This window comes from Neophocaena asiaeorientalis, unplaced genomic scaffold (assembly GCF_003031525.2).
Source record: "Neophocaena asiaeorientalis asiaeorientalis breed wild unplaced genomic scaffold, Neophocaena_asiaeorientalis_V1.1 scaffold43, whole genome shotgun sequence".
NCBI lineage: Eukaryota > Metazoa > Chordata > Mammalia > Artiodactyla > Phocoenidae > Neophocaena > Neophocaena asiaeorientalis.
The window spans coordinates 14,883,020-14,910,377 of NW_020173674.1; the positions used below are offsets into that span (position 1 = coordinate 14,883,020).

General features: G+C 58.1%; 3 protein-coding genes across 7 annotated transcripts in view; 1 reads left to right on the plus strand and 2 right to left on the minus strand.

Annotated features, from left to right (window-relative positions):
- Nucleotides 1-607: 607 nt before the first annotated feature.
- On the plus strand, nt 608-19,221 carry TP53I11 (tumor protein p53 inducible protein 11). Of its 4 annotated transcripts, none has more exons than XM_024749099.1 (8): nt 608-740; nt 13,131-13,198; nt 14,000-14,159; nt 14,784-14,842; nt 15,038-15,086; nt 15,327-15,423; nt 16,427-16,528; nt 16,975-19,221. In XM_024749099.1, the coding sequence occupies exons 3-8, from the start codon at nt 14,031-14,033 to the stop codon at nt 17,106-17,108; spliced, it is 570 nt and encodes a 189-aa protein (XP_024604867.1). In that variant the 5' UTR covers nt 608-740; nt 13,131-13,198; nt 14,000-14,030; the 3' UTR covers nt 17,109-19,221. The 4 variants fall into 4 exon arrangements, with proteins under 4 accessions (XP_024604867.1, XP_024604866.1, XP_024604869.1 ...); XM_024749098.1 differs by lacking the exon at nt 608-740 and adding an exon at nt 1,895-2,098; XM_024749101.1 differs by lacking the exon at nt 608-740 and adding an exon at nt 2,795-2,832.
- A 96-nt stretch (nt 19,222-19,317) lies between these two features.
- Nucleotides 19,318-21,814, minus strand: LOC112402281 (uncharacterized). Its single transcript, XM_024749097.1, is given in 2 exon segments — nt 19,318-21,021; nt 21,024-21,814. Coding segments are annotated over 2 exon segments (906 nt in total). The 5' UTR covers nt 21,802-21,814; the 3' UTR covers nt 19,318-20,893.
- A 369-nt stretch (nt 21,815-22,183) lies between these two features.
- TSPAN18 (tetraspanin 18) overlaps nt 22,184-27,358 on the minus strand; it is a 181,888-nt gene continuing 176,713 nt past the window's right edge. The window contains exons 10-11 of one of the 2 annotated variants that reach the window (XM_024749096.1): nt 24,304-24,387; nt 22,184-22,319 (exon numbers count right to left, since the gene is read on the minus strand). In XM_024749096.1, the coding sequence (XP_024604864.1) occupies nt 22,272-22,319; nt 24,304-24,387 (132 nt within the window). In that variant the 3' untranslated portion in view covers nt 22,184-22,271. Of the gene's footprint in view, nt 22,320-24,009; nt 24,388-27,358 lie in introns of those variants that run through there. The other variant, XM_024749095.1, reaches the window with a different exon arrangement.

Here is a 27,358-nt window from a genome sequence, read left to right on the forward strand (position 1 = left end):
AGGGAGGCAATCAGGGGTAACACTGCACACAAGTGAGGCTGGTGCCTGCCCTCCAGCAACCCAGAGCCCAGAATGCTGGGGAGGCAGAAGGAGTAACAAATGAATTCATCATCCCTGCTTGAGCCAGCTCTGTTAAGGCAGTGAGTTGAGACTCTAAATTGTCACAAAGACTACTATCAAGCCCTGAGACTTCAGTCAGGTGGCTTTGGGGTCTGTGCTTCACCCAACAAAGCTAGGAACAATCCTGATCTGTAGTCATAGTCATTCACTCATTCATTCATTCACTCATTCATTCATTATTGGCTAACACTGGCTGGGAGCAGGGATGGTGGCACTGTGGGCCACAGCACTGTCTCAGGATCAGAGTTGTTACCTTGGTAATCAGACAGCTAACCGTCACTGGGTGCTTACTATGAGCCAGGCACTTCCTGTTTACTTCTGTGTAAAGGGCATAGCCTCTCCTGCCCAGTCACAGCTCCGGGGAGGGCAATGGGAGTCTGCTTGGCACGCCAGCCCTGAGCACCTGGTACAGTCAGTGCCCAATAAGCGTGGGCTGCTGCCATTTAAATCTCCACAACAACCATAGGTGCTCCTACTATTGGTTGCCCCCAGTTTGTACACCGAGAAAACCAGACACCTAGAGGTTGTTACTTGCCCATGGCCACACAGTTTCCAAAAGGCTGAGCCAGGATTTGGACCTGGGCAGTCTGCTTCCAGAGCCTGCTTGATCAACTCTTAAGGTACGGGTAGGAGCCTGGGGAACCACTCACCTTTCTCCGCCCCCTTTGCTTATCTTGCGAAATGGAGCTTGTCATCAACCTCGCCTTCCTCTTTCCTCCAGCCCCTTCCCATTGTGACCATCAGCCAAGATAAAGAGATGCAGGTGTTCTTTTCTAGGAAGGAGGTTGGTGGGAGCTGGGGTGGGGAAACACATTACTGGTCACAAAGGATTGAAATGAGCTCAGAATCTTGTGGGGGGGGGATTGCTGTAGGAATCTAGTTGTTTTAGGCTGAAAGGCTCCCAGAGAGCCTCCAGGACCCCCAAACTCCATTCTTACCCCCTTGCCCTCCACAGGATGTGCGGACACAAAAGGTCTTGCCACTGTGCCTCCTCCCTCCCCCACGTGCCAATGAGCCCCAGCTAAGATCTTTGTGCCTTGACTGCAATTTGTAGCAACTTAGCTGAGGCTGGATTTTAGGCTGGAGGATGAAGGTGTGCGAGTGTGTGCGTGTGCGTGTGTGTGTGTGTGTGTGTGGCGGTGGGGGGGGTGTTGATGGTGTCATGTTACTTGACAAAGTCACACCAAGCAAGGGAGGACGTTTCTAACGGTGAGCCTAGGCTGGAAGCCAGAAGACTAAATGAAAGCAAACATTAACCACCACCGTCTGTAAAATGGGAGCAATCATCCCGGCCTCATAGGTAGTTGTGAGAAGCACGAGTTAACACTTGTAATTCCTTCAGCACACGGTGCCTGGCACGGAGCGGGCGCTCAGCAGACGGGGACCATTGCTGTGTAACTGTGTTATTACACACTTGGGTATCTACCAGCCAAAGCATTCCTTTCCGTTTTAGACACTGGCCTAGGCCCCAGGCGATACCCCAGGGATATTTAAGACAAGGTGGCTTGCCAACCGACGAGGGTGTTGATAGTCTCACGAAAGGGGCGCAGTCTGGAGAATTTGCCACGAAAGTCTAACCTGGGCGGCGCGGGCCCTCTGTTCGGATTCCCAACCGCCTTCCCCCGGGGCGTGAGCGCGCCCCCCGCAGGCGATCTCCGGGAAAGCCTCGGCTGGGGAGCCCGGGAGCCCAGTCCCCCCAACCCTTCTCTCCCGCCCGCCCCGGCGGCCACCCTCGGGGGCTAGGCAGCGCGGCGCGTGGGAGGGGACGGCGCGCCATTGGCTTGTGCACGGAACTGAGAGGAGGGACCAGCTCGGGCCGCCAGACTCGGGCAAAGCCCCGCCGCGCTGGGCGCCGCGCGTAGTCCAGCCGGCCCTGCCCTGCCCGGCGCGGGCGGCGCGATGTGAGTCGACCGAGGGCCCGAGAGTCCCCCTGGCACGCCAGCTCCGCGCAGCGCCGGCGCCAGCAGGCGCTAGGAACGTAAGTTCTGCTCCCCGCCGCCGCTTCGGAGCCTAGCACTTTCCCTTCCCGCCGCCAGCTGGCCGGTGCCTGCGCAGCGCAGCGCAGCCCAGCCCATTGGGGCTCCTGCGGCCGCAGGAACCGCCGAGGAGAGGACCCCGTGCGCGCGAGCCGGGCGCCCCAGCACCTCTTGGCGCCGGAGGGTTCTGCCGGGACTCCAGGGATTCCCCCCTCCGCGGTTCTCCCGGGCGCCGTCCCGCAGTCCCTTCAGGTCCTCTCCTTCGCGCTCTCCGCTTGCTCCCTTTCCTCTGACTCGGTTTCCCTCTCTTCCCCGGCTTCCTCCCTCCGCCGTCTCCTCCCTCTAGGACGGTTTATTCCGCCCTCCGCCTCCGCCTTTTGGGCTCGCGCTCTCCGCTTCGGAGCGAGGGAGAAACCGAGCGGAAAGCATTTTCTCCCTCCCTGGGGTCTGACTCGGTCCCCGCGCTCGGTTCTCTGTCCCCTCCCCCCCTCCATCCCTGTCTCCGTCCTCCCTCCATTGTTCCCGGGTCCGGGGTGTGTGCGGCACAAACTTGCGAGTCCCCTTCCTCGCCCCCTGCTGGGTCGAGGTTGGAGGTGGCGGGGTTCCCGCTGCCCATAAGTCTGGCCCGACCTTCAGGTTCGGGGGACCGTGGGGGCTGGAGTGCTGGGCCAGAGCACCGGAGGCGTCCGACAGCCAGGAGCTCCCGCCTGGAGCCCCCAGCCCTCTATGAAAGTGGGTGGGTATCTGGAGCTGAGAGATAAAGAACACATTGGAGGGGGGAGGAGCAAGACCGGGAGACCCCAGTCTCCAGGGGTGGGGGGAGCAGAATCGGAAGCCGAGCCTAAGCCCCAGTTATTGGGAGGGGGTTAGGGGAAGGACAGGTGGAGATCGACGCTCCCCACTCTCTCCCAAGTCGCGCGCTCAGCGGACGGGCTCAGCGGACGGGGGCAGCGTGGTGCCATTGTCCTGGCGCTGAATAGCCTGGGACTGCCCGCCTTGGGCGGTATAGTCGTACCCACTCCGGGGGTCCGTAGGGGAACCGCCAGGCCGCCTCGCCCACCCGCGACGCCCCTATCACGGTTGGGCACTAGCTCGGCGTCCTCTCGCTCTGCCCTTCCCCGCCACTACCCCGTCCCGGGCTCCCGCCGCCTCCTCGAGGCCCCGGAGGGAGCGGATTTCTACGCGGGAGCGAAGGCGGCGGGGGCGGGAGCCGGGTGGAGGGTGGAGGCCTTGAACCCCGAGGCGTCTCTGTAGCCCAGAGCCCAGAGTCGACGGCCAAGGCCGCCTCACCGCCTCACCGCCCCTCACTTCCTGGTTGATTTCCTTCAGACAAACTTTTCCCGGTGGGGCTGCCCTGCGGGGAGAAGGCACCGGGGCTGCAGGGATGCCCACCCCAACTGAGAGGCCTCTTGGACCTCCAGTCTTGGTGGTCTGTGGAGAGGGAGCCGACGCCCTCTCTTCCTCCAGCTCGCAGTGCCAGGGACATAGGGATGGGGGAGGGGGGTGGGGAGGGAGGTGAGAGGGTTGTTGGAGAGCCAGGGGGAGGCAGAGTCCATTTTTTTAGCCGGGCCTCACACTTAGCCCAGGGGGAGCAAAGATTTTTCTCGTTGGGTTGTTAGTAAATAAGACTACGTATTCTCCAGGCCTCTGTTATCCCATCTGTAAAAGGGGCCCTCTGTCCCCCAAGGTGCCCTCCTGGCCCCATTGTCTTGAGAACCAGACGACCTGACTTCTCCTTTTCTGCCCACATGCTGTCAGCTTAATCTGCCCTAAATTAGGAGTGGAGGGCTGAGGCCCAAAGCCCTCCACCCATGTTTGGCTGTCAGTACCTCCTGGATCCACAGCTCAGGCCCGCCACCCGCACCCCAAGTTCTCCAGCCCCACACTCAACTGCCTCCCCTCCCCCAGGATCTTATGGTAGCCCCCCTCTGTGTCTGCTGGAGGAAGGGCCTGCCAGTCCAGGGGTTGGGGGTGGGAGGAACAGTGGAATTGACAGTGACCCGTGATATTCACACAGCGCTGAACTGCTCTTTACTTTCTTTCATTTATTGGACAAAATGTTCGTGAGGGCTGGGCCAAAAATGACTTAATGAACAGAGTGCCAGATACAGTTCTAGGCCCTGAGAGACAGCTGTGAACAAAATTAAAAGATTCTTGCCCTTCTGGAGCTGACACAGTGGGGGAGGGGCAAATAACTAATAAAGTAAATAAGCAAATTATATAGTATATTGGGAGGTGAGGGGGAAAAGTTGAGTGTTGGGGGGTGTTGAGGCCAGGGGTGAGGTCGCCATTTTAAATAGGGTGGTCAGGGAGGTCTCCGTGAGGAGGTGACTTACGAGCTAAAGTTTTGAGGGAGTGAGCTGTGGGGATAGCTTCAGGGACTAAAGATCTGGCCGAGAACAGCCTGTGCAAAGGCCCTGAGGCTGGAATGTGCCCCCTGTATTTGAGGAACTGTAAGGAGCCAGTGTGGCTAGGGTAGAGTGAGCGGGTGGGGAAGGGATAGGAGACAAGGCTGGCTGAGAGGGGATAAGCCTCCCCATTTCACAGATGAGGGCAGTGATGCTCAGAGATAGCATAAGTAACCCCAGGGCAAGCTGCCCAGGAGTGGCAGCCGCAGGGTGGGGTGCCTGATGCTCTGACTCCTAGCCCGTAATAATTTTCCCTTCACCCTGCATCTCAACCATTAATTCACAACCATGGCTGTGCCCCTCCGAAGGCCAGGCCTGGCCGAGTGCTGGGGATATGGAGGGGAGCCACCCAGGCTTAGCACCCCAAGGGGCTCCATATTCTGCAGGCTGTTGCCAGCCCCCTTCCCAGGTTCCCCTTGCCCACCTGTTGTCAGTACACTCAGGGCAGCATTTTCCTCCTGAGCCAGAGTGACCTGAGTTCTCTCTCTTCCCATTTCCTTCCTGTGGCCACTGCCTTGTAAGCACCCCACTCTGTATCCACATGTGGCTTCTACAAGCGGACCTGTTCTGAAGTTGGTATGGTCAAGGGGGAAACTGAGGCAAAGAAGTTGAATTTCCTTGTCTGAAAATAAGAGCAACATTATTTTTGAGCGTTCACTATAAACAGGAACTGTTTTAGGAGTTTTTTGTGCATCTTCTCATCAGTGGGAGGTGGGTGTCATTATTACACCCATTTAACAGATGAGGAAACTGAGGCCCAGAGAGGTAGTATCACTGGCCCAAGGCCATGCAGCTAATAAGTGGTGGAGCCAGGATATCAGCACAGGCCTTTTGAGTCATGCCAGAGCCCCCCAAACCCTGGGGGAGATGGTTAGTTCTGGACTGTGGTTCTGGCCCATCAGGGTACTGGGAAAAGTACAGGGACCCTTCTGCTTACCTCCCCCAACCCACCCAAAGGGCAAATAACTACTTGCTTATGAAAAAGTTGGCTCAAAATAGTGGGACATCTCTTCACAGAAACTCCCTTCCCGTCCTTCTCTCCTCCTCTCCAAGTTTCTGAGCATCTACAGGGGTGGGGGAGGTGGAAGGAGTGGGAGGGGAGAGGGTTATGGCCACTGCCTTTTCACAAGAGCTCTGGCCCCATGGGATCTGGAAGCACCAGCTGCCTTTGAGGGCCCTGATGTGGTCACTGGGCTGAGGGGGAAGCTGGCCCACTCCTGGGTTGGAAAGGACAGGAATTCTCCATGTGTTCTGCCCTTTGTGAGTGGCGGTAGGGACAGAGAAGCCCCTCTCAGTGACTTCTGTGTGGCAGCGGATGGCCATCCGAGGCCTGGACACCCCCTTGCCCACACAGCAGTTTCAGAGGGTGAGGCCCCCAGGGATGTCCCCTCCTTCTTACCCCTTGTCCTGCCCTGCCCTCTCACCCTCTCCAGCACAGCAGGGAATGTTTATTTTTTCTGTCCCTGAGGGCTTGGAGATATTTGTGATGAAAATGTGAGCTTTCCTCTGTCCTTCTGGAAATTAGGCAGCTTCGAAAGAAAGAGAACTGGTAGAGAAATAGCAAAATGTGTGTTTCCAGAGCCGGTGAGAGAGGTGGTAGGACTTGGGGGCGGGGCAGCTTGTGCTGGGGTCTTTGCTGGAGCTGGAGTGTGGCTGGTGAGTGACAAGGTTTGGAAGCCAGATCCGGAATATCACAGCCAGGAGGGGCCCTGGAGACCACACTTCCATTTTTCAGGCGAGGAAGCTGAGTCCCAGAGCCCGGCCCTGGCTTACCTGTGACGGCAGAATCTGTTGGTGACCTCAGCTGTCCTGTCTCCCAGCCCAGTGACTCAGGGCTCAGCCTTCCAGCTTCAGTCAAACCCGTCCTGTATTGCCAGCTCCTGTGTTCCTGGAGTTCTTGGAAATGGGGTGTGGAATCCTTTTCTTGACTACAGAGCTTTGTCACGGGGACTGGTTTGTACCCCAGCAGGACTCGCATCGTGTTCTCCTCCCCCGCCAGTTCTACTCTGTCATCCTTGCCCTTGACACAGAGCCCTGAGCCCGGTGGTGATGCTGGTACAGAGAGAGGTGGGTGATGCAGCCCCGCCTTCCACTGGCTCACCGGCCACTTGAGAGACAAGGCTGCCTAAGGCAGGCTGGCCTTTAGAATAATTGCACTCTGCTCTCAAGGGATACACTGCAAGGAAGCCCTGCCACGTGGCCGCCTCTCCTCAGCTTCTTCCCTTAGCCCGTGTACCCTGAGGAAACGCCCACCGGCAAAACCTGCACCCCAGAGGCCACTGTGATAATAATGTCGGTGAAGCAGCTGTGTGACTTCCTAGTTTAGTCCAACCCTGCTGACAACCTAGTAAGTCAGGCATTGTCACCCCATTTACAGTGAAGAAATGGAGGCTCCAGGAAGTTAATCTGCCGAAAGACACAGGACTAATGATGCAGAACCCAGAGATTTGGATCCTTGAGATTCACTCTGCCTGAGGGCCCCGGTGGAGGGTTCTGGGCTGGGGGTTCTTTAGACCCCATCTCGCCCAAGGGGCTGATGGGCTGCCCCAGGAAGGGACCACAGGAAGGATGATGCAGGCTGTGGACCCTCCAGCCCCCATGGTCCCCTTGCTGGGGCTCTCCCTGCTTCCCCTTCCCTCTGCCCAGGGCCGGGAGGCTCCGTCTCTCACTGCCCCCACTCCTGTGCTGCATGTCCCAGACCCCATTTCCAGCTATTTTGCACCAACGTGATAACCAAACAATGGGTCTCCTTTGTTGCCCTTCCCAGGTCCTGCTGGAGTCACAGGGCCTTAATCCAAAGGAGGCTGGACCCCAGGGAGGGGTTCAGATGCTGGCAACCTGCCAGGGACTTTCACGGGGAGATGTGATGGGGAAGATGGCTTAGAGCTTAGTTCTTTTTGGACGTCGTGTTCACCACACCACACCCCTACCACACGCACGCTCATGCACACGCGTGCACGTACACCAGCTTCTATCTGAATATCCTGTTAGGCACAGTTAACTTAGTTTGAATTTCAGCTCTGCCACTTACCCCCAAGAGACACATACGTAAGTCCCTTGGGCCTTAGTTTCCTCATCTCTAAAATGGGAGTCATAGTACAGCTGTTCTCATAGGGCTGTGGGGGTTACATGGAATTCCTGCTCTAGAAGTACTGGTCCCCTGCCTCCTTTCCTTGGGAGGATGTTTTGGGGGCATTTCTCCTTACCAGATGTGGGGGGACAGGTATGCTGCCCCTCCAGCAGAGGGTCTTGTTTGCAAAGGAAGTGGTTCTTGGCTCTGATACTCAACAGCAATGACTCCCCGCTGAATCACCGGAGGCTCGGCGGCTGGTGGGTGCTCTGGGCCCCAGGCCCCTTCCCCTCCCCCAGCCCCTCCTAAGCCAGCCCTCATGGTAGCACATTCTCCACGAAGGGGACAGCTCTGCAGTCCATCTGCTTCTGTGGAAACCGGGCTTCCTGGGAAGGCTACAGGGGGGTTGGGAGAGGTCCTCCAGGACTGGCATGGGAAAGATGTCTCAGCCCCATCGGATCTGCTGCCAGGGCAGCGCCTGGACAGCCACCCCTTTAATATTGTTAATTGCTGTCCTTTGGGGAGTGCATACCAGGGACCAGGCCCCTCCACTGCCTTTTCTCAGTCTGTCTGATCACAGCCCTGTGAGCTAAGAAGTTGTCGTGTGGTTTCACAAATGAGGAAATGGAGGCTCAGAGAGGTTAAGTAACTTTCCTGAGGTCACAGAGCAATTAAGAGAAAGAGTTGGGGGTTTGAGTCCAAGTTTGCCTCATCATTAAGTATATGCCCGCCCCCGCCCCTCCCCTGACACTTGTAACACTCCTCCCGTCCCCCCATGAGCCCTTCCCTTCCTGGTCCGATCTCGAGGCTCTGCTTGGCCTCTGTGCCATCATGGCCCCTTCTGTCTTGCTGCCGCCGCTAGGAGCTCTTTGGGGATGTTCTTTTCTGGCCTCAGATGAGGAAGGAGGAAGGGGCTACACGGGGTCAGATCTCGGCTAGCAGGGGGCCTCGAAACCCTTCCCCCAACTTTACTTTGTCCCAAATTTTTGTCGAGCTCCTCCCATGCCTGGAGCTGTCCAGGCCAGGTGAACAAAACCATCAGTAACCCCTGCCCCGTGGCACTCACCTAGAGATGGCTGCAGCTCTCTGAGGTGGTAGTGGGGTCTCGCCCAACGTTCTCACCCAACCTCCAGTCATTCCTGGGCACCCCAGATGCCAGGGAAAACCCCATGTACTCTCCTGGAGTCTTCAGCACCCCCTGACCTGCTTGCGCACGGTCACCTGGCCAGAGGAGGTACCAGACTGGAACCCAGCTCTGCCTGACCACAAAGCTCCTTCCCGGCTCTCCTGGGTCACCAGCTCACGTGTGGCCTGGGGCAGAGCTTGTCCGCTCTGGGCCTCAGCTCTCTGGCCTGTCCAGCGTGTGTGTGGAGCAGAGCCTCCCCTTGGGCCCTGCCAGGTCTAACTGAGTGTGATCCTGAGTGTTGTGGGTAGAGTTAGGGAGACCTGCTTGCCTTGGCCTGACCGTCCCTCATTCGCCTCTGAGGCCAAAGTGCCTCTGTGCCCAGCGGGGCCAGCGGGAGGCTCTCAGGTGGGCACGATACCAGCCCTGCCTTCAGATCACTGGGTCTCGGGGAGCCCTGAAATGATGATGAGGATGGTCCGGAAGTGGCCCTGGCTGCCACTGAGGGTCCAGAGAGGGGAGGGGCACTGTGCCCTGGGAAGGCTCCCTGGAGGAAGGGGCATGCAAAGACCCTGAGGAACGGGGGGCATCGGGATGGAGGGAGTGGAAGGCAGTGGTTCAGAAGGGAGAACACCTGTTCAAAGGACAGTGATTTCCCAGTTCATTGGGAACTGAGGTCAGAGAGGCTGGCCAGGGGCAGAACGCAGAGGATCGTGAACACGGGGTCTGGGGGCTGCCGTCCACGTTTCCCCTTCTCCATACCTGGCAGGGCCTCCCAAGTGAGCATCTAGGAGCAAGGGCAGCCCTCCTCCCAGCCCTTCCCCTAGCCTTGGGCAGCCTGGCACCAGCCTGGCCCCCGGGGAGCCCTGGGGGCCCTTCAGGAGGCACAGGGGCCTGGGAAAGGAAGCATGACGGCTGTAACAGGCAGGCTTTTCCACTGTGCACGGCTGAGTGAGGAGAGGGAAGGAGAAGGAGTGGGGCCCTGCCTGGGTCCGGGCAGGGCACTCTGCCACAGGTATCGCCTGTTATATCTCCTCCAGCCCTTCTGCAGAGTGGGCCTTCTCATCAGCCCCATTGTACAGGGGCCGCAACTGAGGCCGGGAGAGCTGCGGTGTCCTACAGAACCAGGATCTGAACCCAGGTCTGGCTGTCCCAAAGCCAGTTCAGCTGGGGTACAAGGAGGGAGTGGGGGAGCTGTCCTCTGTCCTCTCTTAGGTTACAGTGGGGCCAGTCCTACCTGAAGTGACCTTGAAAGGGAGGAAAGTTCATGGGCAGATCAGAGGGGGTGTGTGGTGTGTCTCGGCAGTGGGGTGCTTAGGGGCTGCTGTGCGCACACGTGCGTGTGTGTGTGTATGTGAGTGTGGCAGCTGCCCGCCTGCCCTCTCCAGGTGGGGTCCAGTCCTGCGGATGAAGGAACAGTGGGACTCAGGGCTCAGTGCACTTAACGCTGTAGGGCCAGGTGCTGGGGACCCTGCTCCCTGGAGATGACGTTTAAGATCCCGCTTTCCCTGGGAGGCTGTAGGGCCCTTTGTTGGTGGTGAGCTTGCGGCTGGGCTCTGGGCTCTGTGTACGGCCGCAGTGGGTCCCACCAGCCCAGGTACCTGATGGCTGTGCCGGAGTGATACCGGAAGTCAAATGGAGCCCAGGACCCTGCCCTGTAGCCCCCCTTCTGTACCAGCCCTGGGCCTGTGGTGCCGAGGGGAGCCCTGTGTCTGTGTCGGTGGGGAGGGACCATCGGGCGGAGGAAGGCAGCCGACCCTCTGAGCAGGGGTTGCCGACACAGCCCAGGCCTGCAGTGCTGTGGCCCGAGTGTCAGCCTTACGCCATGGGATTGAGGTCTGGGGGCTCTGTCCAAGGGGTGGAGACGTTAGGAAATGCTAGTTAGGCCCCTCTCCTGATGCTTCCTGGCCTCCACCCCAGAGCCCCTGCTACATGGGGGACGTGGGGAGGAGGGGGTGTCTGTGTCTAAGTGCCCATCCCAACCAAGCGCTTGGTGCGGGCCAGGCACTACCTTACGCCCTTCACGGGGGTCTCATCTTAGATTCTCACGGCATCCCTGTGAGGGAAGACCCTTTGCTTCCCCAACTATGGATGGGGTGACTGAGGCACAGAGAGTGTAAGTGACCTGCCCACAGGCACACAGCTAAGAAGTGGTGGCCCTGGGATTTGAACTCAGAGAGTGTGGCTTCTGCAGCTAAGCTCTTCTGGCTTTAGCAGTTAGCTGGCACTTTATAAAATACTTTCTGTCCGTTACTTTGTTTCTGCTTTGACCAGGCCTAGGGAAGATGTAAGGATTGTTGTTTCCATTTCACAGATGAGAAGACGGGCTCAGAGAAGCAACTTGCCCTGATTCGTGCCTGACAGATCAGCATCCCTGTCCCCACTCAGGCTGCAAGCTACTTAAGGGCAGGGACCCAGTCCCACCACCCCTACGTGGCTCACAGCACATCCTCACTAAATGCAGTCCTTTCATTTAAATGTGTAGGTGCTGTGCTGCGTACTCTTGACCAAGCTTCTCCTCTTGCCCATGGATCTCGAGGAGCTGGGAATTACAGCTCCATTTCACAGATGGGGAAAACCGAGGCTCAGAGCAGTGTGACTTGTCCACTAAACATGGGCAGTAAGGGACACAGCAGGACTGAGTCAGGCAGCCTGGCCGGCCTGGGTGAGAAGGGTTAAAACACTATGGAGACCTATATGAAGGGTTAAGTCAAGTCTGAGCATACCTGGTGCTGGCGAGGATGGGGGGTAAGGGAACACTCATGCATTGTGGGGAAACGGAAATGGTTCACTGCTCTGGAATGCAGTCTGGCACTTCTAGAGTTAAACGTAGATTTACCATATAACTCAATATAATTCCACGCCCAGGTATTTACCTCCGAGAAATGAAAACTTATGGTCACACCAAAACCTGCACGTGAATGTTTATAGCAGCTCTATTCATAATCGTCAAACCCTGAAACAACTCAGACGTCCTTCAGTGAGTGACGGGGTAAACGAACGGGTATGTTGACGCCAGGTACCGGTACGTGGATTCCCACTCTCCTGCCGAGAGGAAGGGAACGTCCATGTACACAGCAGCCTGGATGAGTCTCAAAGACATGATAGTATCCACGGTTATATACTACATGATTCCATTTATGTAACACATTTGAAAAAACAGAAACAAAACTACAGTGACAGACAACAGATCAGCAGTTGCCTGAGGTGAGGGGAGGGTCTGACTGGTGATGCAGCTGCCCTGGGTCCTGATTTGGAGGCGGTGGTCGCCTGGATCTATACATGTGCTAAGATTCATATAACTACAGACCCCAAAGAAGGTTCATTTCACCGTATGCAAATTAACAACTAGAAGGCCAGAGCGGAGGCCGGAAGAGGAAGGGTGGCGACCAGCCCGCCTGGGGCTTCCTTCATGGAGGGATGGGTGAGGGGCCAATGGCTTGCTGGCGCCCTGGGGGCAGCCTCCCGCGGGTCCACCTGGCAAGTGGGAGGGACCGCCAGGCTGATTATAGCTTCTACCTGGATCCACCAGAAGGTGGTAACGAGCGGCTGAGGTGTTGTGACAGTACCCGGGCCCCCTACCGAGGAGCCTGGTTAAACCCTCGCTACCCCAGGCGGCTGCCCCCGCTGCCCAGCATCGGCCATTCATTGAGCTGCCTTCCTGGTCACCACCAGCCGCCGCCTCCCATTCCCCGGGATGTATATACGTGGGAGAGGAAAGCATAGCTGCCCCTGTTTTACAGGTGAGGAACTAGGCCGGGGGGCTTAGGAGGGCAGTGGGGCCTGGATGTTACTCACTAAAGACCTTGGCCATTATTTCCAAACTCGAGCTGGTATGCTCCCTGCCCAGTTCATCCAGTGTAAAGCCATGTTATCCAGACACCCCACAGTTTGATTCTTTGTTCTGATGTTTATTTGCTGGGTGCTTTATTTTCTAAGACACTGGGTCTTAGTGTCTTAGAGGCTGGAAAACTGGAGGTGACCTGGGGACATTTCTGTGCCCTGCCTCTGGCTGGGGCTGAGAGGGTGAGACTTGCCGGGGGCCACACAAAGACCTGAGTCTGATGCCTGGTCGGGGTGGGGGGGGGTCCAGCAAGCCCACCTCAGGTCCTGGTTGAGGGACAGGCAACTTCTGAGCCTTGTCTGTTATCAGGGGTGGTTTTCCTGCCTTGCTGGAGAGTAGCTGTGGGTGGGAAAGAGGTGCAGGGATATGGGAGGCACCCAGCACTGGTGCAGCACGTGATAGGGTGGGGGTACTACCATTTTTCAACCCGGTCTTCTATCGAGCCTCATTGAACTTGGTTTTCTCATCTGTAGAATGGGTGTAAATAGTACCCATCTTGCAGGGCGGCAAGATCACGGGAGCCCACTCAGGGCCAGCTTCTGGAAACCTTTACCTCACTTTGGTTTACACTGTTGTCTCCTCCACATAGATTTTGTGCTGACTGAAGGTGAGGACGGCCACTCAACTCACATCAGCGTCTCCACTGCCCGGCACACAGTAGGTGCTCAAGAGCTGGTCTGAGGTGGAGCTGAGGGGAGGCTGGAGGTTGGGGGCCATCAAGGATCGTGGGCAGACCTGGAGGGGGTGAGGGGAGAGCAGGGAGGGGCAAGGCCCGAACTGCTGCCACAGCCCTGCCAACTCTCCTGGCCATCCCTCCTCTGGCTCAGTTGGGTCCTGGGGTCACCCCCTCCCCTTGTTTTCAGCGCTGGCAGGTTAGAGGGAGGATGTCTGGCAGGGTGGGTGGGAGAGATTGCTGGGCAGAGGAATTGTCTGGGCAAAAGTTCAGTGGCGGCCTGGACTCCAGAACTCAGGAGCCCTACCCAGGCTTGGGTAGACCCTTGCCTCTTCTGGCAAGGCTGACCCAGGCCCCAGTTTACCCCCTCCCCCCAGGAACCTTTGGGTACAGTCTATCCAGGCCTGAGTGCCTTGTCCTGGGCCTATACCTCCTCCAGGGCTGTCTGTAAGGCTCCCTCCGGCCTGGTCGTCTGGGGTGTGCCACATCCACTTAGGCCAGACGGGCTGGCGGAGCTGGAAGGCCTTAGGACCATCTGCCCTAACACATTTTACAGATGAGGAAGCTGAGGCCAGGAGAGGGCAGTGACTTGACCCTTTTAATCACACAGTCGGGTGGTTAGGGAGCCCAGTACTGCACCTGGACCCTCAGATTCCTCCTCCAGTGTCCACCTGCTGCCCCAGGTTGACGGGGAGGCCTCCCCAGGCCCTGGGCTGGGGTCTGGCTGCCCTCTGAGATCTGGAAGCTGGGCAGGACCCGTGGCTGAGGCTGGTGTCTCCCTGCAGCCCTCCTACAGACGCCGGGCTCCAGGACAAGATGGCAGCCAAGCAGCCCCCACCTCTCATGAAGAAGCACAGCCAGACGGACCTCGTGAGCCGCCTGAAGACCCGGAAGATCCTCGGCGTGGGCGGGGAGGATGACGACGGGGAGGTCCACCGCTCCAAGGTGGGCGGAGCTCGGCGGAGGGGCCTCGAACCAGCCACATGGGGGTCTGCCTCCGAGCACCAATTTGGGGAGGCAGATCTGGCCCACTGTTTGGGGAGAATAGCTGAGACCCATGACAGCTGCAGGGAGCCTCCAGATTTAGCTCATATTTTCTAGAAGTCTGATGGATATGTCGGAGGAATGTAGCAGTAACGAAAATGGGTCGTTAGAATTAGTTGAGTCCTTATTATTTGCTTCTTATGGCACCAGCTACTTTATAAGCATTATTTACCCTGGGAGATGTAGGGTCAGTTATTAACCCATTTTACAGATGAGGAAACTGAGACTCAGAGAGGTTAAGGACTTCCCCAGGGCCACACCAATAAGTGGCAGAGCCAGCCTTCAAGCCCACATCTGGCAGACCTCTGAGCTTTCATCCTCAGCCACTGTATTTTCAGCTTCCCATAAGCCCCGGTGTCAAGAGGAGGAAGAGAGGGTGTGCCTCAGTGTGACCCTCCCAGCCTGGGTGACCCTTTGGCTAAGCAGAGCCACCTGGGCATCCAGGGGCCTCTGGGAGGGGGTGAGTAGACTGGGCAGGCAGAGCTGCCTTCAGCCTGGTTGCCTCTGACCCCTCTGTGTCCACAGATCAGCCAGGTCTTGGGCAATGAGATGAAGTTTGCTGTTCGGGAGCCTTTGGGCCTCAGGTGAGCATTACGAGTTTGGTGGGGGACAGGGCTGGGGGAGGGGCTCATCAGCCTTGTCCCTGTGTACTCTTGTCTTTGGTTCCATCCCGTCAAATTCCCTCCCCCAGACCAGCCATCCCTGGGCATCTTGGCTGGAGAGGGAAGGGTTCTGCGGGGCCTGGGGTGGCTCTGACCTTCCTCTCCACGCCTCCCCAGGGTCTGGCAGCTTGTCTCTGCTGTGCTCTTCTCTGGCATTGCCATCATGGTGAGTCCCTGCCCCTCCCCTGGGACCTGGCCCCCTCCCCTGCCCTGGAGCATCCTAGCTCCCGTGGTCCGTGGTCCCAACTCCTTGTCACTGGAAACTCAGATCTTCTGTCCTGGAAGGGAGGGGTCGGGGGCAGTTAGTGTCCTGATCCTGGACTGCTACTGGGGAAAGGAAGGAGATGTCCAGGGGAAGTTTCCACAGAGAGCCCCTCACCCTGAGCCTCCTGCCCGCTGTCCGCAGGCCCTCACCTTTCCTGACCAGCTCTACGATGCAGTCTTTGATGGAGTGCAGGTGACCAGCAAGACCCCCATCCGCCTCTATGGCGGCGCCCTCCTCAGTGAGTATTGCTGGGGCAGACTCTGGGGAGGTGATAGGCAGCCGAGGGACCCACAGGGGCCGAGGGAACATGGGGAGCCTTCTTTGTGCAGGGGCTCCCCTTCTCAGAACCCACGCTTCGGCCAACAAGTCTGTCTCTGCTGGGTGTGTGCTGCCATCTTGTGGCAACTGGTAGACTGTCCCCAGGGGATTGGGACTGTCCTTAGCATCATCTGGGACAAAGCACTTATTGAGTGCCTGCTGTGTGCAGTGCACCACCTAGGCATTGGGGTAGAGAAATGAAAGAGGCCCAGGCTCCGCCCTCCAGGGCCTCACAGCCCAGAGGAGGAGGCAAAATCAACAGTGTCTGTAAAACCCTCGCCCTTGGACCGCCCATTTGAACCACTTCTGTTTCCTCTCCAACCTGAGTCACACGCAGCAGTGCCTGTTAGGAAGCTAAATGACAGCATTTAAAACCCAGCACTGGGGGTGTCCCTCCTCTTCTCCAAAACATTCTATGGCTCCCTATTACCCGCAGACTGAAGTCCCAGCTCCTTCAGGTCTCTGATATTCAGGGTCATCTGTGGGGTGCATCCAGCCTGCCTTCCAAACCTCCCTCCCCCACATCCCACGGTGGGCCCCGGACCCCAGCCGCACCTCCTGAGGCCCCCGTTTCAGAAGGCCTCCACGACTTTGCAACGCAGTTTCCCCAGCCTTGTGCCAATTGCACTTCTACTTGACCTTCAAGGGCCAGTGCCAGTAGCTCTGGGGTGGGGTTGGGGGGTGGGGACTGGGGCAGCTTCAGGCCCTTCAGCCACGCAATGGGAGAGCTAGTGTTACGGGTTATGGGTCAGGTTGGATGACGGAGGAGTTTTAATTTGAGCAGTGGGAGTGGGGGCAGGGCATGTCCGGGATCCTGGCTACTTTGTCAAAGGGTGGAGCACCAGGCCCCCTGCCCGTCCCCCAAGGGGGCAGGTGGATCAGGCTACTCCGCCCCCCACTCCCCTCTTTGCCCCCCACCCCAGGCATCTCCCTGATCATGTGGAACGCTCTCTACACGGCTGAGAAGGTCATCATCCGATGGACCCTGCTCACCGAAGCCTGCTACTTCTCGGTCCAGTTCTTGGGTGAGTCGGAGGTGGGCAGTGATGGGGAAGCTGATGGGGTACAGGGTGCGGGCAGCTTGGCCCCTGGCCTCCGAACTCTTGCCACTTGTTTTCTGGGAAGCGATGAAAACCTGTGCGAGGGGGAGGGACTCGTGTGGCTGGGTTGACCTGTACACCTGCACACCTGTGCTCACGCAGCTGGTAGGTGCCTGTATCCTCCTGCATACATGCCCGTGCACCCACAATCCACTGCTCGTTTGTGGACCCAGCACAGGTGTGATGGCACACAACCAGTTCTGCCCACATGATCGCCCCCCATACCTGCTGTGGTTGGGCAGCTGATAGGATGCCCCAGCTCAGGGCGGGGGTCAGTCAGGCAGCCACCCTGAGGCCCATGGCATCCCGTGCTGGGGTAAGGGCTATCCCCACCTCTGACCTGTGTCCCCCCCGGCCTCTCTCTCCCACAGTGGTCACTGCCACACTCGCCGAGACGGGCCTCGTGTCCCTAGGGATCCTGCTGCTCCTGGCCAGCCGCCTCCTTTTTGTCGCCATCAGCGTTTACTACTATTACCAAGTCGGCCGAAAACCCAAGAAAGTGTAGCCGCCCGCCGGGCCAGGGGCCCCTCTGGGGCAGGGAGGCCTGGGGACCTCGGTTTCCCTTTGGTTCCAGAAGGCAGGAAGGACCCTGCCCCAGGCAGGCAGGAGTGGCCGCCTTCCTCTCCTCCTGGGCACTCCCCGAACGCTGTGATCTCCTGGGCCCTCAGGTTTGGGGAGGGATGGAGCCTCTGTACCCCATCCTTCCCCCCACACGGTGACGCCTCCTGTTCATGGGTGTCTCGGCCTCTGGATCCCCTGGACAGATGCGCGAGGAAGAGCCTGAGCCACAGGCATCCGGCCAAGGCCAGGCTCCTGCCCCTCTGTCACAAGACCCTTCTTTCTTGAGAGGCTGTGGACCGCCTCCTTGCTCTCCCCCAGGCCCCCAGCCAGTCTAGTGCCCAAGCAGCTGAACTTGGCTTCTGCCCATGCCTGGAAAACCTTAGAATTTGACCCCGGGCCCCTTCCCTTCCATGCGGGCGCTCTCCACATGTAGGGGACCCTCTGCCCCCTAAACACACAGCGCCGCTGCGGGCTGGCAGGCAGGGGTCCGCCTTTGACCCCTGGCACCTCCCCTTCCGCCTTCTGTGAGGTGGGCTGCAGGTAGCAGGGCCTTATCCTCAGCCACAGCCTCTCCTCGGGCCTCGCTCTTGGCTGCTCTGCCTCCACGCAGCTCCTGAAGGCCCCTAGATGCCCCCTCTCCCAACTGCCCTGGGTCCAGAGGCTGCCAAGGGCCTCAGCCACAGGCCGGCCCTGACAGATGGACACCCGGGTAACCCCAGATGGCGGCCACCTGTAAGTGACGGGGTTTGTGGTTGAGGAAGAGAGAGAAGCATGTCTTCATCACTTGGCATGTCCTCCAGGGTCCGAGGTACACCTGGCTCAGCCCCCTTATCCACCCTCCCCCCCCTCCCCAGGGTGCTGCCCTCTGGCCTGGGGTGCCTCTGGGGCCCGGCTGGGTAGGACTGGGTGCTCTTCAAGCTCAGCAGGGGCAAAAATTAGAAATATTTCAGCAAGCCGCCTCCTCTCATGCCCAGCCCCCATCAGATGCCCTGGAAGAGGCCGACAGCTGGCTCCCTCAGAGATGAAGACCCCTGCAGGCCCAGCAGCCTGTGTGCCCCCCGTGAGTCCTTTACCCGACGCCCCCCCTTCCCTCCGGCACCCCAGGAATGGCAGCCCCCATGTCCTGGGGACAGATGTGGAGAGAAGCAGCCCCGGCCCCAGACTTGCTTCCCGTCTTGGAAGAGAGTGTTTAGGGGGCGAGATGGTTGGTCCTTAGGTGCAGCCCAGCTCTGGCTGCTGCGCCCTGGGCCCGGGCCCTGCCCACGCTGGGCCTCGCTGCCCTCCCCCATGCCCAGCTGTCCCTGCAGCCACACGTCCAGGGACACGGCCTGTGCCCAGCGGAGCACGGCACCGCCGCTGTTAACACAGCCGAGGAGAGAGGCCCAGCGGGTTGGGCGCCCAAGGCTGTACTGCTGGTAGCCTCGGCCGAGCGGAAGGGAGGCTAGACACTAAGGAGGGGCCGTCCTCTCCTGGCCTCCGTCTCTCGAGGCTGAAGTTCGTGCCTCTTTGCAGAATCCTGCCCCCAACCGCCGAGCCCCAGGCAGGCCCAGAGCCACGGCAGCCTTTGGGAAGTGGTCCTGGCTGGTGGGCAGTGCCCCCAAGCCAAGGCATGTCCTCTGAGCTGACCCATGCTCTATGAGGCCTGGCTAGCATGCCGCCAAGCGGTGGATGGTCTGTCCTAATGACCGCTGGGCTTGTTGGATAGATTTCCCCCGGGAGGCTAGCAGGGCAGGGGGAAGTCCGGGCGCTGGAGCCGGGCTTTGTGCCGGGCGTCCGCGGGGGCTGAGCCAGCCAAGCTGAGGGAGGGTGGCAGGACCTTGTCCCCGGGGCTGGTAATGTGGGCCTGCTGGGACGATGCTGTCCTGGCTCTGTCCCTCCTAAAGGTTTGGGAGAACCCAGAATGCCCCTTCCCCGGTTCACTTGCCAGCCTCCTGCCTCGGCCCAGCTTCCCCACCCCGCCCCCAAACCAAGACCACCTTTCCTCACGGTCACTATTTATTCTTCGTTCCTTTCTCTTTTTGTAAGAAACAGTCACAAAAACCAGTGCAAAACCATCAGTGTGGGCGTCCTGCTTTATATTACAAAAACTCCTCTTGATATAGAATATAAAAAAGGGAGGCTCACAGGAAATAAACTTGATAAATTAGCTCTGCTACCTACCGCAAGGAACACTTAGAGTTTTCAAAATAGACTTTCGACATAGGGCCCACCGGGGAGGGGAAGAGGGGGCTTCTAGGGAGATGGGGGTGCTGGGCCTCGGCCGGTTTGGGGGATCCTGTCTGGGCCCCTTAGGCATGGAGAGGAGAGAGGGGACAAGGGAGGCTGGGGAGGGGCCCCAGTGCCCAGCCACTAAGCAGGGAAGGTGGCCTTCGGTGCTGGGCAGGGTATGTGACCAAGTGCAAGGTCTCCCCTGGCACCTGGCCTGTTAGCAGGGTCAGGAAGTCTCAGCACAGAGACTTCCTACCCTCCCGCCTCCCCCAGCAGCCCCCAAATTGCCATCTGCACCTATCAGGGGCTGTGGCTGCTGGCCTTTGCCTTCTCGTGCCCCTGAGAACGGCCACTGGGAGCCTTGCAAATAGCTACCAGCCTGCGTTAATGCTACAGAGCAGAGACGCCTGCTTCCCCTTTCCGGCCCCAGAAGGTGGTCAGCGGGGGCAGATCGGGGCTCCTTGGCCCCTTTCTGGAGAGCCCTTGGGGATTAGGGTCTTACATCTGCCCTCAAACCCGCCTCCCCCAGGTGTTCCTCAACGACCAGCCTTTCTTCTCGGGGGCCCGGAGGAGGTGGTGCCTGATGCCCGGCTCTTCTTACCTTGAAGGCCCCAGATTCTCCTGGGCAGTGGGGACCAGATGGGGCCCTGACGCCTGGGGCGCCCCTGGACTGAAGTCACACAGCTGCCCAATTTGACCCTAAGCCCTGCCCAGCCAGCCTGATTTTTTTTCTTTTTTTTTTTTTGTCAACCACACACCAGCCCTTTGCCTCTGCCAGGAAGTTGAAGCCAATTTTTGGGTGGTCTAGAGACCTGCGCTGGGGTACAAGCTGCACGGCCCCCTGGGTCCTGGGGTTGCCCAGTCGCTAGGGAGTTCATAACATCATTTATGGAGTTGCCAGGGCAGACTGATACAGGGACAATCTGGAAAGACCCAGCCCACAATGGGCCAGGACTGGTGAGGGCAGCAGAGTGAGTGCAAGGGGGAAGGGGAGAAATGGGGGGAGGGGCAAACCAAATCTTTACAGCAGGCACAGAGCTCCGGCCGCGTCTCAGAAGGGGGTAGGTGGCAGAGCAGGGGAGCGCTGGGCTCTAGGCCACTGCTCTGTCTCCCAGTGGCTGGAAAGCTGGAGGGGAGGCTGGAAGCTGGCACAGGGCCTTTGAGATAGAATGGGCTCTTCCCAGACCCTGAAGAGGGACAATGAAGAGAGGAGAGCAGGCACCATACTGTCCCTTCCACACCCATCCCTCAACAAGCTTGAGTTGTTTGGCAGACATCACTAATCAAGATTACACTGTCCTCCCCCACTGAGCCCAGACCAAGCCTCAGGTTCTCCGCACGGCCTCTGGCAGCCACTCCTGATTGATCAGGGTCGAGGCATCTTGCAATAGAGTTGCTAACACTGGTCTAGAATTTGAGACCTGCACATGAGGGGCTGATCTGTGGGTGCTGTGTGGGTGTGAGTGAGTCTGTGGGGAAACCTTTCCCTGCCACATCCTGGAGGAAACACTCAGAAATGTGCTATGGACAGCGAAGGGACAGGAAAACCGTGTCACAGCAGAAATGATGAGGTGCCCTGGGGTTCTTTAGCCTGGAAATAACGGGGCTCAGGGGGACAACGTGTGGCCTTATCGCTTCGGGAAGGAGAGCAAGTGGGATGCCATGGACAGAACCACAGGAAAACAGGAACCTCTTCCGTGTATTGAGCTGATGTTAAAGTCAGAGCAGTCCAAAGAGAAGCCTGTCTTGGGAGGTAGTAAGCTCCCCGTCCTTGGAGGTGTGCGAGAAGAAGGTGGAGAAGTCTTGGCAGGGATCTTGTGGAAGACATCTGAGTGGCAGTTCTGAGTGAGGAGAGGAGAACCAGATGATCTTGGGGGTTCCTTCCAGTGCTGGGGGCCAGGGAATTGGTGGAGTTGGTGGAGGAAAAGTGGGCAGTGTAGAAAACGGGCTGTGTTGTGTGTGCATGTGTGTGTGTTCCTGGGACTTAGAGAAAAGTGTGGGGAGGTGGCAGGGAGACCAGGGAGGGCAGAGTCCAGAATTTTCTTAGCTGTGGAGCCGGGAAGAGGCAATTCCTGACCAGCTTGCCCGCTCTCTTCTGGGGAAACCAGGATGCAGAGGCCAGGGAGGGGTGTGAGCAGTAGGTCTGCTGGGACCAACAGAACCCTGGAAGGAGTGACAGGCAGCCTGGGGATGGCGGGGTTCTTGTTCAGAACTGTCACGCACGTGCTGTGTGACTGTGGATGAGAAACTGCTCCTCTCTGGGCTTTCCAGATGATTTGCTCCAACAGATGGGGAAGCACGGACCCTACTGGCTGGGCCATCCTTGGATCCAGCATCTGCGGCCCACTCTTGGCCCCAGCCTGAGGCAGGGACAACTCCATCCTCGGAGGACCGGGGACTCCACGTAGGCTCCAAGCCCTCAAGGACATGGTGACCAGGTCTCCTCGGCGCCCGTGGGCTTTGCCAACCTTTCTCCACAATTTTCTTTTGCCTCCTTCTTGCCTAAATCCTTATTACTTCCTTGGCACCAGATCCTGAAGCTGTGAGTTGAGGGCGCAGGTCCCGGGCTGCTTGATCTGGCTGCACCAAGGAGGGGGCCTGGTCCTGGTGTTGCTTTGGTCTCTAGTGCAGGCTGCGTCCTGGGTTCAGGTGCCCGGGCCCCCGCGGGGAACCCCATGGCGCCTGTTCCGGAGTCCAGATGGGCTACATCAGTCCATAGTTTTGCCTTCATTTTTTTTGTTAAAAAAATAGCTATTTTCCTCTGCCCCATTTCCTAGCCACCCATCATGGCCTCACCTCCTCCCCCGGGGCCAAGAGGGCAGGGGCGAGGGGGAGGGGAGGGCATTGGGTGCTGGGCAGTGGTGGGTGGGGTGAGTCTTCAATCTTCAGGCCACACCCTCTACTGGATGCCCCGGAAGAGGCACATGGCAAAGACCATGGCAAAAAGCTGCAAAGAAAGTAGGAGTTTGCTTGTCAGGCTGGGCTCACAGTCCTCCAGGGGGCTGACCCTCCCCAACGAGAAGGGGCTGTCTGCTCTGGGACAGGAAGGGGCTCCCCCATCACTCCTAGAACACTCCTGCTGCTGGCACTCCTGACACTGCCCTGGGGGCAAGCCCCTCTTGCCAGTCACTGGTCCCCTTCATGCCGTGTAGTCATGAAAAGAAGGGGACCTTGGACGTGGGTTCAAATCCAGCTCCCTTATTTGCCAGCAGCAAACTTGGGCCAATACTCAGTTCCCTTCTCTGGGCCTGAGTATGTATCAAGAGTCTACCATGTGCCGGGCACGGTTCTAAGTGCTGTCTCAGAAACATTTTCACAGACCAGGAAGTGAGACACAGGGAGGTCAGGTAACCCACCTAAGGTCACACAGCTACAAATGGAGGATCCAGGATTGGAGTCTAGGTGTTCTGACTCCAGAGACCATGCTCCTAGCCCCCGCACTCGCCTCCTTGCAACTCACGGGAAGGAGGCGAGATTGAAGTCTAAGGCAATTAACGATGTAATGAGGCCTGTTATATAGTAGATGCTTAATTAGAAGTTACCAGGATTGTTACTAATAGACAAGGAAGATGCAGCCCTTCTCCAAGCTAGGAGCACAATCACTGAACACCTGTCTAAGGGCCCTGGGGTAGTGGGGTGTGTAGAGACCCTGACTCAGAGATGCCCATTTCTTCAGACTGGCTGATGCCCCTGGGCCAGAGCTCTTGCAAAAGGTCCCCGAATCATTCTGCCTGGCACAGAGGCCACAGCTGGGCTTGCGGGCTGGGTGTGAGGGCAGCAGGTCAGGAACACAGGCATTGCTTAGCGAGCCCCTATTACACGCCAGGCACGTAGTCCCCGGCACCTGTAAGCCCCACTGTGCCCTAGGAGCAGGCTTTTAGCACCATGTTGCAGATAAGGAAACTGTGGCTCGGGCATCCTGTGCGTGGGGCAAGGCAGAGCTGGAAGGTGAACTCTAGAAGCCCATGTTCTTCCTGCAGGGGACCCACGCCTGCGTTTTCCCAGGGGGTCTGGTACTGATTTGTGTTTCTTGTTCATTGTTTCCTCCTAGGAGAGGACTCGTTCACCTAGAACAGCATTGGCATACAGTAGGGGCTCAATCTTTGCTTGAAGAACGAATGAATGAGTGACCCCTCCCTCTCCCCATCCTCAATAGTCTCCACAAAACTGCCCTAAGCGGGGCTGTAGGACTCAGTAAGAAGCTAAGCAAGACCAGACCATGTTAATGGTGCCAGGTGGGAGGGGCAAGGCTGAGGATAGGGCGGCCTGATTTCACTTCCTGACTGGCCAAAGACTGGCAGCCCCTTTCTTGAGATGGGCGGGCCTGGGCAAAGCCCTCCGTCCAACCTCCCAGGGCAGCGGGTTTGAGATCCGGGAGAGGGTGGTAGGAGGAAGGGAAGGGGGCAGCTCTGCCCTTTGGCCAAAGCGCCACCTAGTGGTGGCTCCAAGAGTCTGCGGCTGCCTTCCGTTTGAGGGGGCTCAGGGCCCTTCTGTCTTCACCTCTGGGGCTCAACGTGCGCTTGTGAGGTCCTCAAGGCCCCGCAGGCCCTGAACACCCCACAGAGAATGGGCCTGATCTAGAAGCACAGGCTGTAGCCTCTCCCTGAAATCAGCTGCGTTGATCCTTCAGTCAGAGTTCACTCCGGACCGTGGGTAGGGGTGAGGGCAGCGACTCTCAGGGCCTGTCCATGCCCACTGCCCACAGACTTGCTCAGATGTGTCCAGAGTCCCAGGGTGACTTGCAGGCAGCAGATAGGCACGGCTGGGCTTACCTGCCCATCGTCCCTGCAGTGGGGACCCACTGGGTCCCGGGTTAAGGACCTGGAGACGGAGGCAGGCTGGGGGCGCAGGCCATGGGGGATCTGCCTGAGACCCTGTGTAGGCGTCTGTCTTGCTTCTGAGGAGCTACAGAAGCGGGGGCCTTTACTTACCTCGATGGCCAGCACCCCTATGGCGAGGGCTCCGGCCAGGTAGACGTAAGTTTCGAAGGCATTGAGGATCACCGTGTAACAGCCCTGGGAGGGAAGGACCAGAGGTAAAGCCATAGCCAGGAAGGAGGGACAGAGGTCAAGGGTCAGCCTCAGGACAGGGGTGTGAAGCCTGGGAACTGGCATGTGGCCCCAAAGCTCAGGCAGCAGCAGGCCGACCCTGTCACACCGCTGCTGGGACAGTTTGGAGGGGAGGAGCCGGGGCGGCAGGAGGCCCATAAGCTCAGCCACTCAGCAGCATACACCAGAGACCCTCCTGGCCCTGCAGCCCCTAAGGCGGGGCTGAAAACCGCCGGACTGACTGCTGCCGAATCAGCCACAGACCCGTTCTTCTTTTCTGATTGGAATATTGGGAAATTTCCCATAAATATCTGGGCTCCTTGCTTCTCTCATAAAATCAGAAGATCCAGCGAGGTAAGCCATCATTTCTTTCTGTGTGGCAGTACCTGGGGACAGGTGCTCCCTGGGGAACCACAGTCGCCACCATCCCCTATTGTCCCACACCCACCCTCTCTACTCCTTCCCATTACCAGCCTGGCAGCTGGATTTTGGTTTGTAGCCTCTGCCCTAAGGAAACACAGCCCATTCTTCAAGACCCAGCACATATCTCACCTCCTCCAGGCAGCCTTCCAGGATCAGCCCAGCTCTCACAGGGCCCCTTCTAAATGGATTGAATTCCTGTGCTATTACTGCTTTCTCAAGCAGTCCTCAGGATGTACAGACTGAGATAGAGATGGACCCAGTAAGACAGAGAGAAAGAGAGGGATGGCATGCGAGCAAAGCCAGGAGCTGCCAGCACGTGACCTCAGCCCCATCCGACCCTGGGTGCCTCACGTCTTGGTCATCTTCGTGTCCATGCTCCTTCCCCCGGCACCATGCTGACCAGAGACTGATGCACGGTAGTTGCCCTGAATGAAATGTATTTTTAAAGGGGGAGAATTTTCTTTCATTTATGAGAAGCTGTATATTCTTTGGGCCCAGCCAGAGGACTTGCAAGGGAAAGAGCCCCCGGGTGTGGGCGGGGATCATGCCTGGTCCCCGCTGGGTGACTCTGGCTGTTTCTGAGCTCTGTTGAGATTCTTGGGTGATTCTTGGGTGTTCACGCCCATTGTCAATCACCCAGAAGCGCCGCCTCATTGGCCGGAAGTGGAAATGACGCCCCATGAGGCTGTGCCCAGGCAGGTGGACGGCAGGACGTGATCTGGGCAGAGTGGCCAGGTGGATAGCATGAGACCCTCCTGCTGGAGGCTGATGGGGGCTGGGCAGGGAAGGCTCCCACAGGCCCCCCTTTGAACACTCAGCAGCAAATAGGATGTACCCAGATAAACAGACCCCTCCAGCACGATGTCCTGGATCCACAGTGCTCTTGGGGCTGATGGTGTGTCAGAATCATCTGGGAGGTGGTTAACAATGCAGATGTCAAGGCCTCACCCCCAAGACTCTGGATCAGGGGGTCTGGTGTGGAGCCCAGGAAGCTACATCATGAGCAGATGCCCCAGGTGATTTCTAATGCCTTTGCCATGGCCGGGCTTTGAGACACCACAGTCCCGGCAAGGACAGCAAGGAAAGAAGGTCTTAGCTGAACTCGGGCCTTGTCTCAGCAGTGTCACTGGGAGCCCAGCTAAGGGCTGTGTGATCGGAGCCCTAAGGGCGCCCTCCCACAGGCCAGCTGGTCAGGAACCCAGAGTGGCTGGAGGCAAGTTCAGAGCTGGCAGGGAAGCCCCATCCGCCTGGCCAGGCCAGGGCCATCCTGAATCCGCCTGCAGAGCCGTGTCAGGGCAGAACTCAAACTGCCAACCCCCTTGGTCTGTTTAACTCTTTTTAAAGCATCAGAACCCCAACACGTAGAGCCATGGCAGCAGGAAGCTGGCCTGCTCTGGAGGGAAGGGAAGGGAGACAGGGAGGAGCCTGGGAAGGATGCTTCCGGCCTCCCGTCATCCCCTCTGGCTGGCACCTGCCTCCCGGGGCCGACGACAGCACCAACTGCTGCACACCAGCCCTCTACCCCGACACTGGCTTTGTCGTGCAGTCTGGGGGCCTTCCAGACGAGAAGCACCAATGACCCGGGGAGAAGTGGTGGTTACACCAGCCGCTTGCTTACTGGGCACACTGATAGGCACCCCTCGTTTTATTGCATTTCATGGCTATCGTGTTTTTTTAGAAATTGGAGGCTTGTGGCAACCCTGCGTTAAGCACGTTGTTGGTGCCATTTTTCCAACAGCATTTGCTCACTTCGTGTCTCTGTGTCGCATTTTGGTAATTCTCGCAGTATTTCAAACTTTTTCATTATTATTAGATGTGTTACAGGAATCTGATCAGTGATCTTTGACGTTACTACTACCTCTTGCTGATGGCTCAGATGATGGTGAGCAGTATTTTTTTAGCAATAAAGCATTTTAAAATGACGGTATGCACACTGTCTTTTTAGGCAGAAGGCTATTGCACACTTAATAAAGTGTAGTATAAACATAACTTTTATAGGCGCTGGGAAACCAAAACATTCGTGTCCCTCTCTTTAGCACGGTGGTCTGGAATGGAACCCGCAGTATCTCTGAGGTGGGCCTCACTTGCCCCATCCGGAAACGGGGGCTACGTAGGCTAACTACTTCAGAGGGTTGTGTGAGGATAACATGAGATGCTGCAGACAGAGCACGCTGAACAGGGTGGGCAGGGAGCCAGCCCCCGGTCCCGTCAGGACCATGCCGTCTCTCTCTGTGCCCCCGGGTGGTGGGAAATGTCTGAGTGCAGAGCTGGGTGTGTGGCTTTACCCTCTATGGCCCTGGGGATCCGTGCACGAGACACACACACACACACACGCCCTGGGGATCCATGCACGAGACACACACACACACACACACACCTATACCACAGTGGGACAGGAGGAGCAGTAAATCCCTTCCTGAACTTGAAGTTGATTTTATGTGCCTCACCCGGGCCGGTGGGTGGGAGTTGTCCCCAGAGGGAAGATGTCCCTGCACCCCTCATCTGCTGTGGATGA

Bases quoted from the DNA above. Each gene is read 5' to 3' on its own strand.
- TP53I11 (XM_024749099.1), top strand. From the start codon at position 14,031: ATGGCAGCCAAGCAGCCCCCACCTCTCATGAAGAAGCACAGCCAGACG. The intron at 15,087-15,326 runs GTGAGTCCCTGC...CGCTGTCCGCAG, and splicing joins TCTCTGGCATTGCCATCATG to GCCCTCACCTTTCCTGACCA. The intron at 16,529-16,974 runs GTGAGTCGGAGG...TCTCTCCCACAG, and splicing joins CTTCTCGGTCCAGTTCTTGG to TGGTCACTGCCACACTCGCC.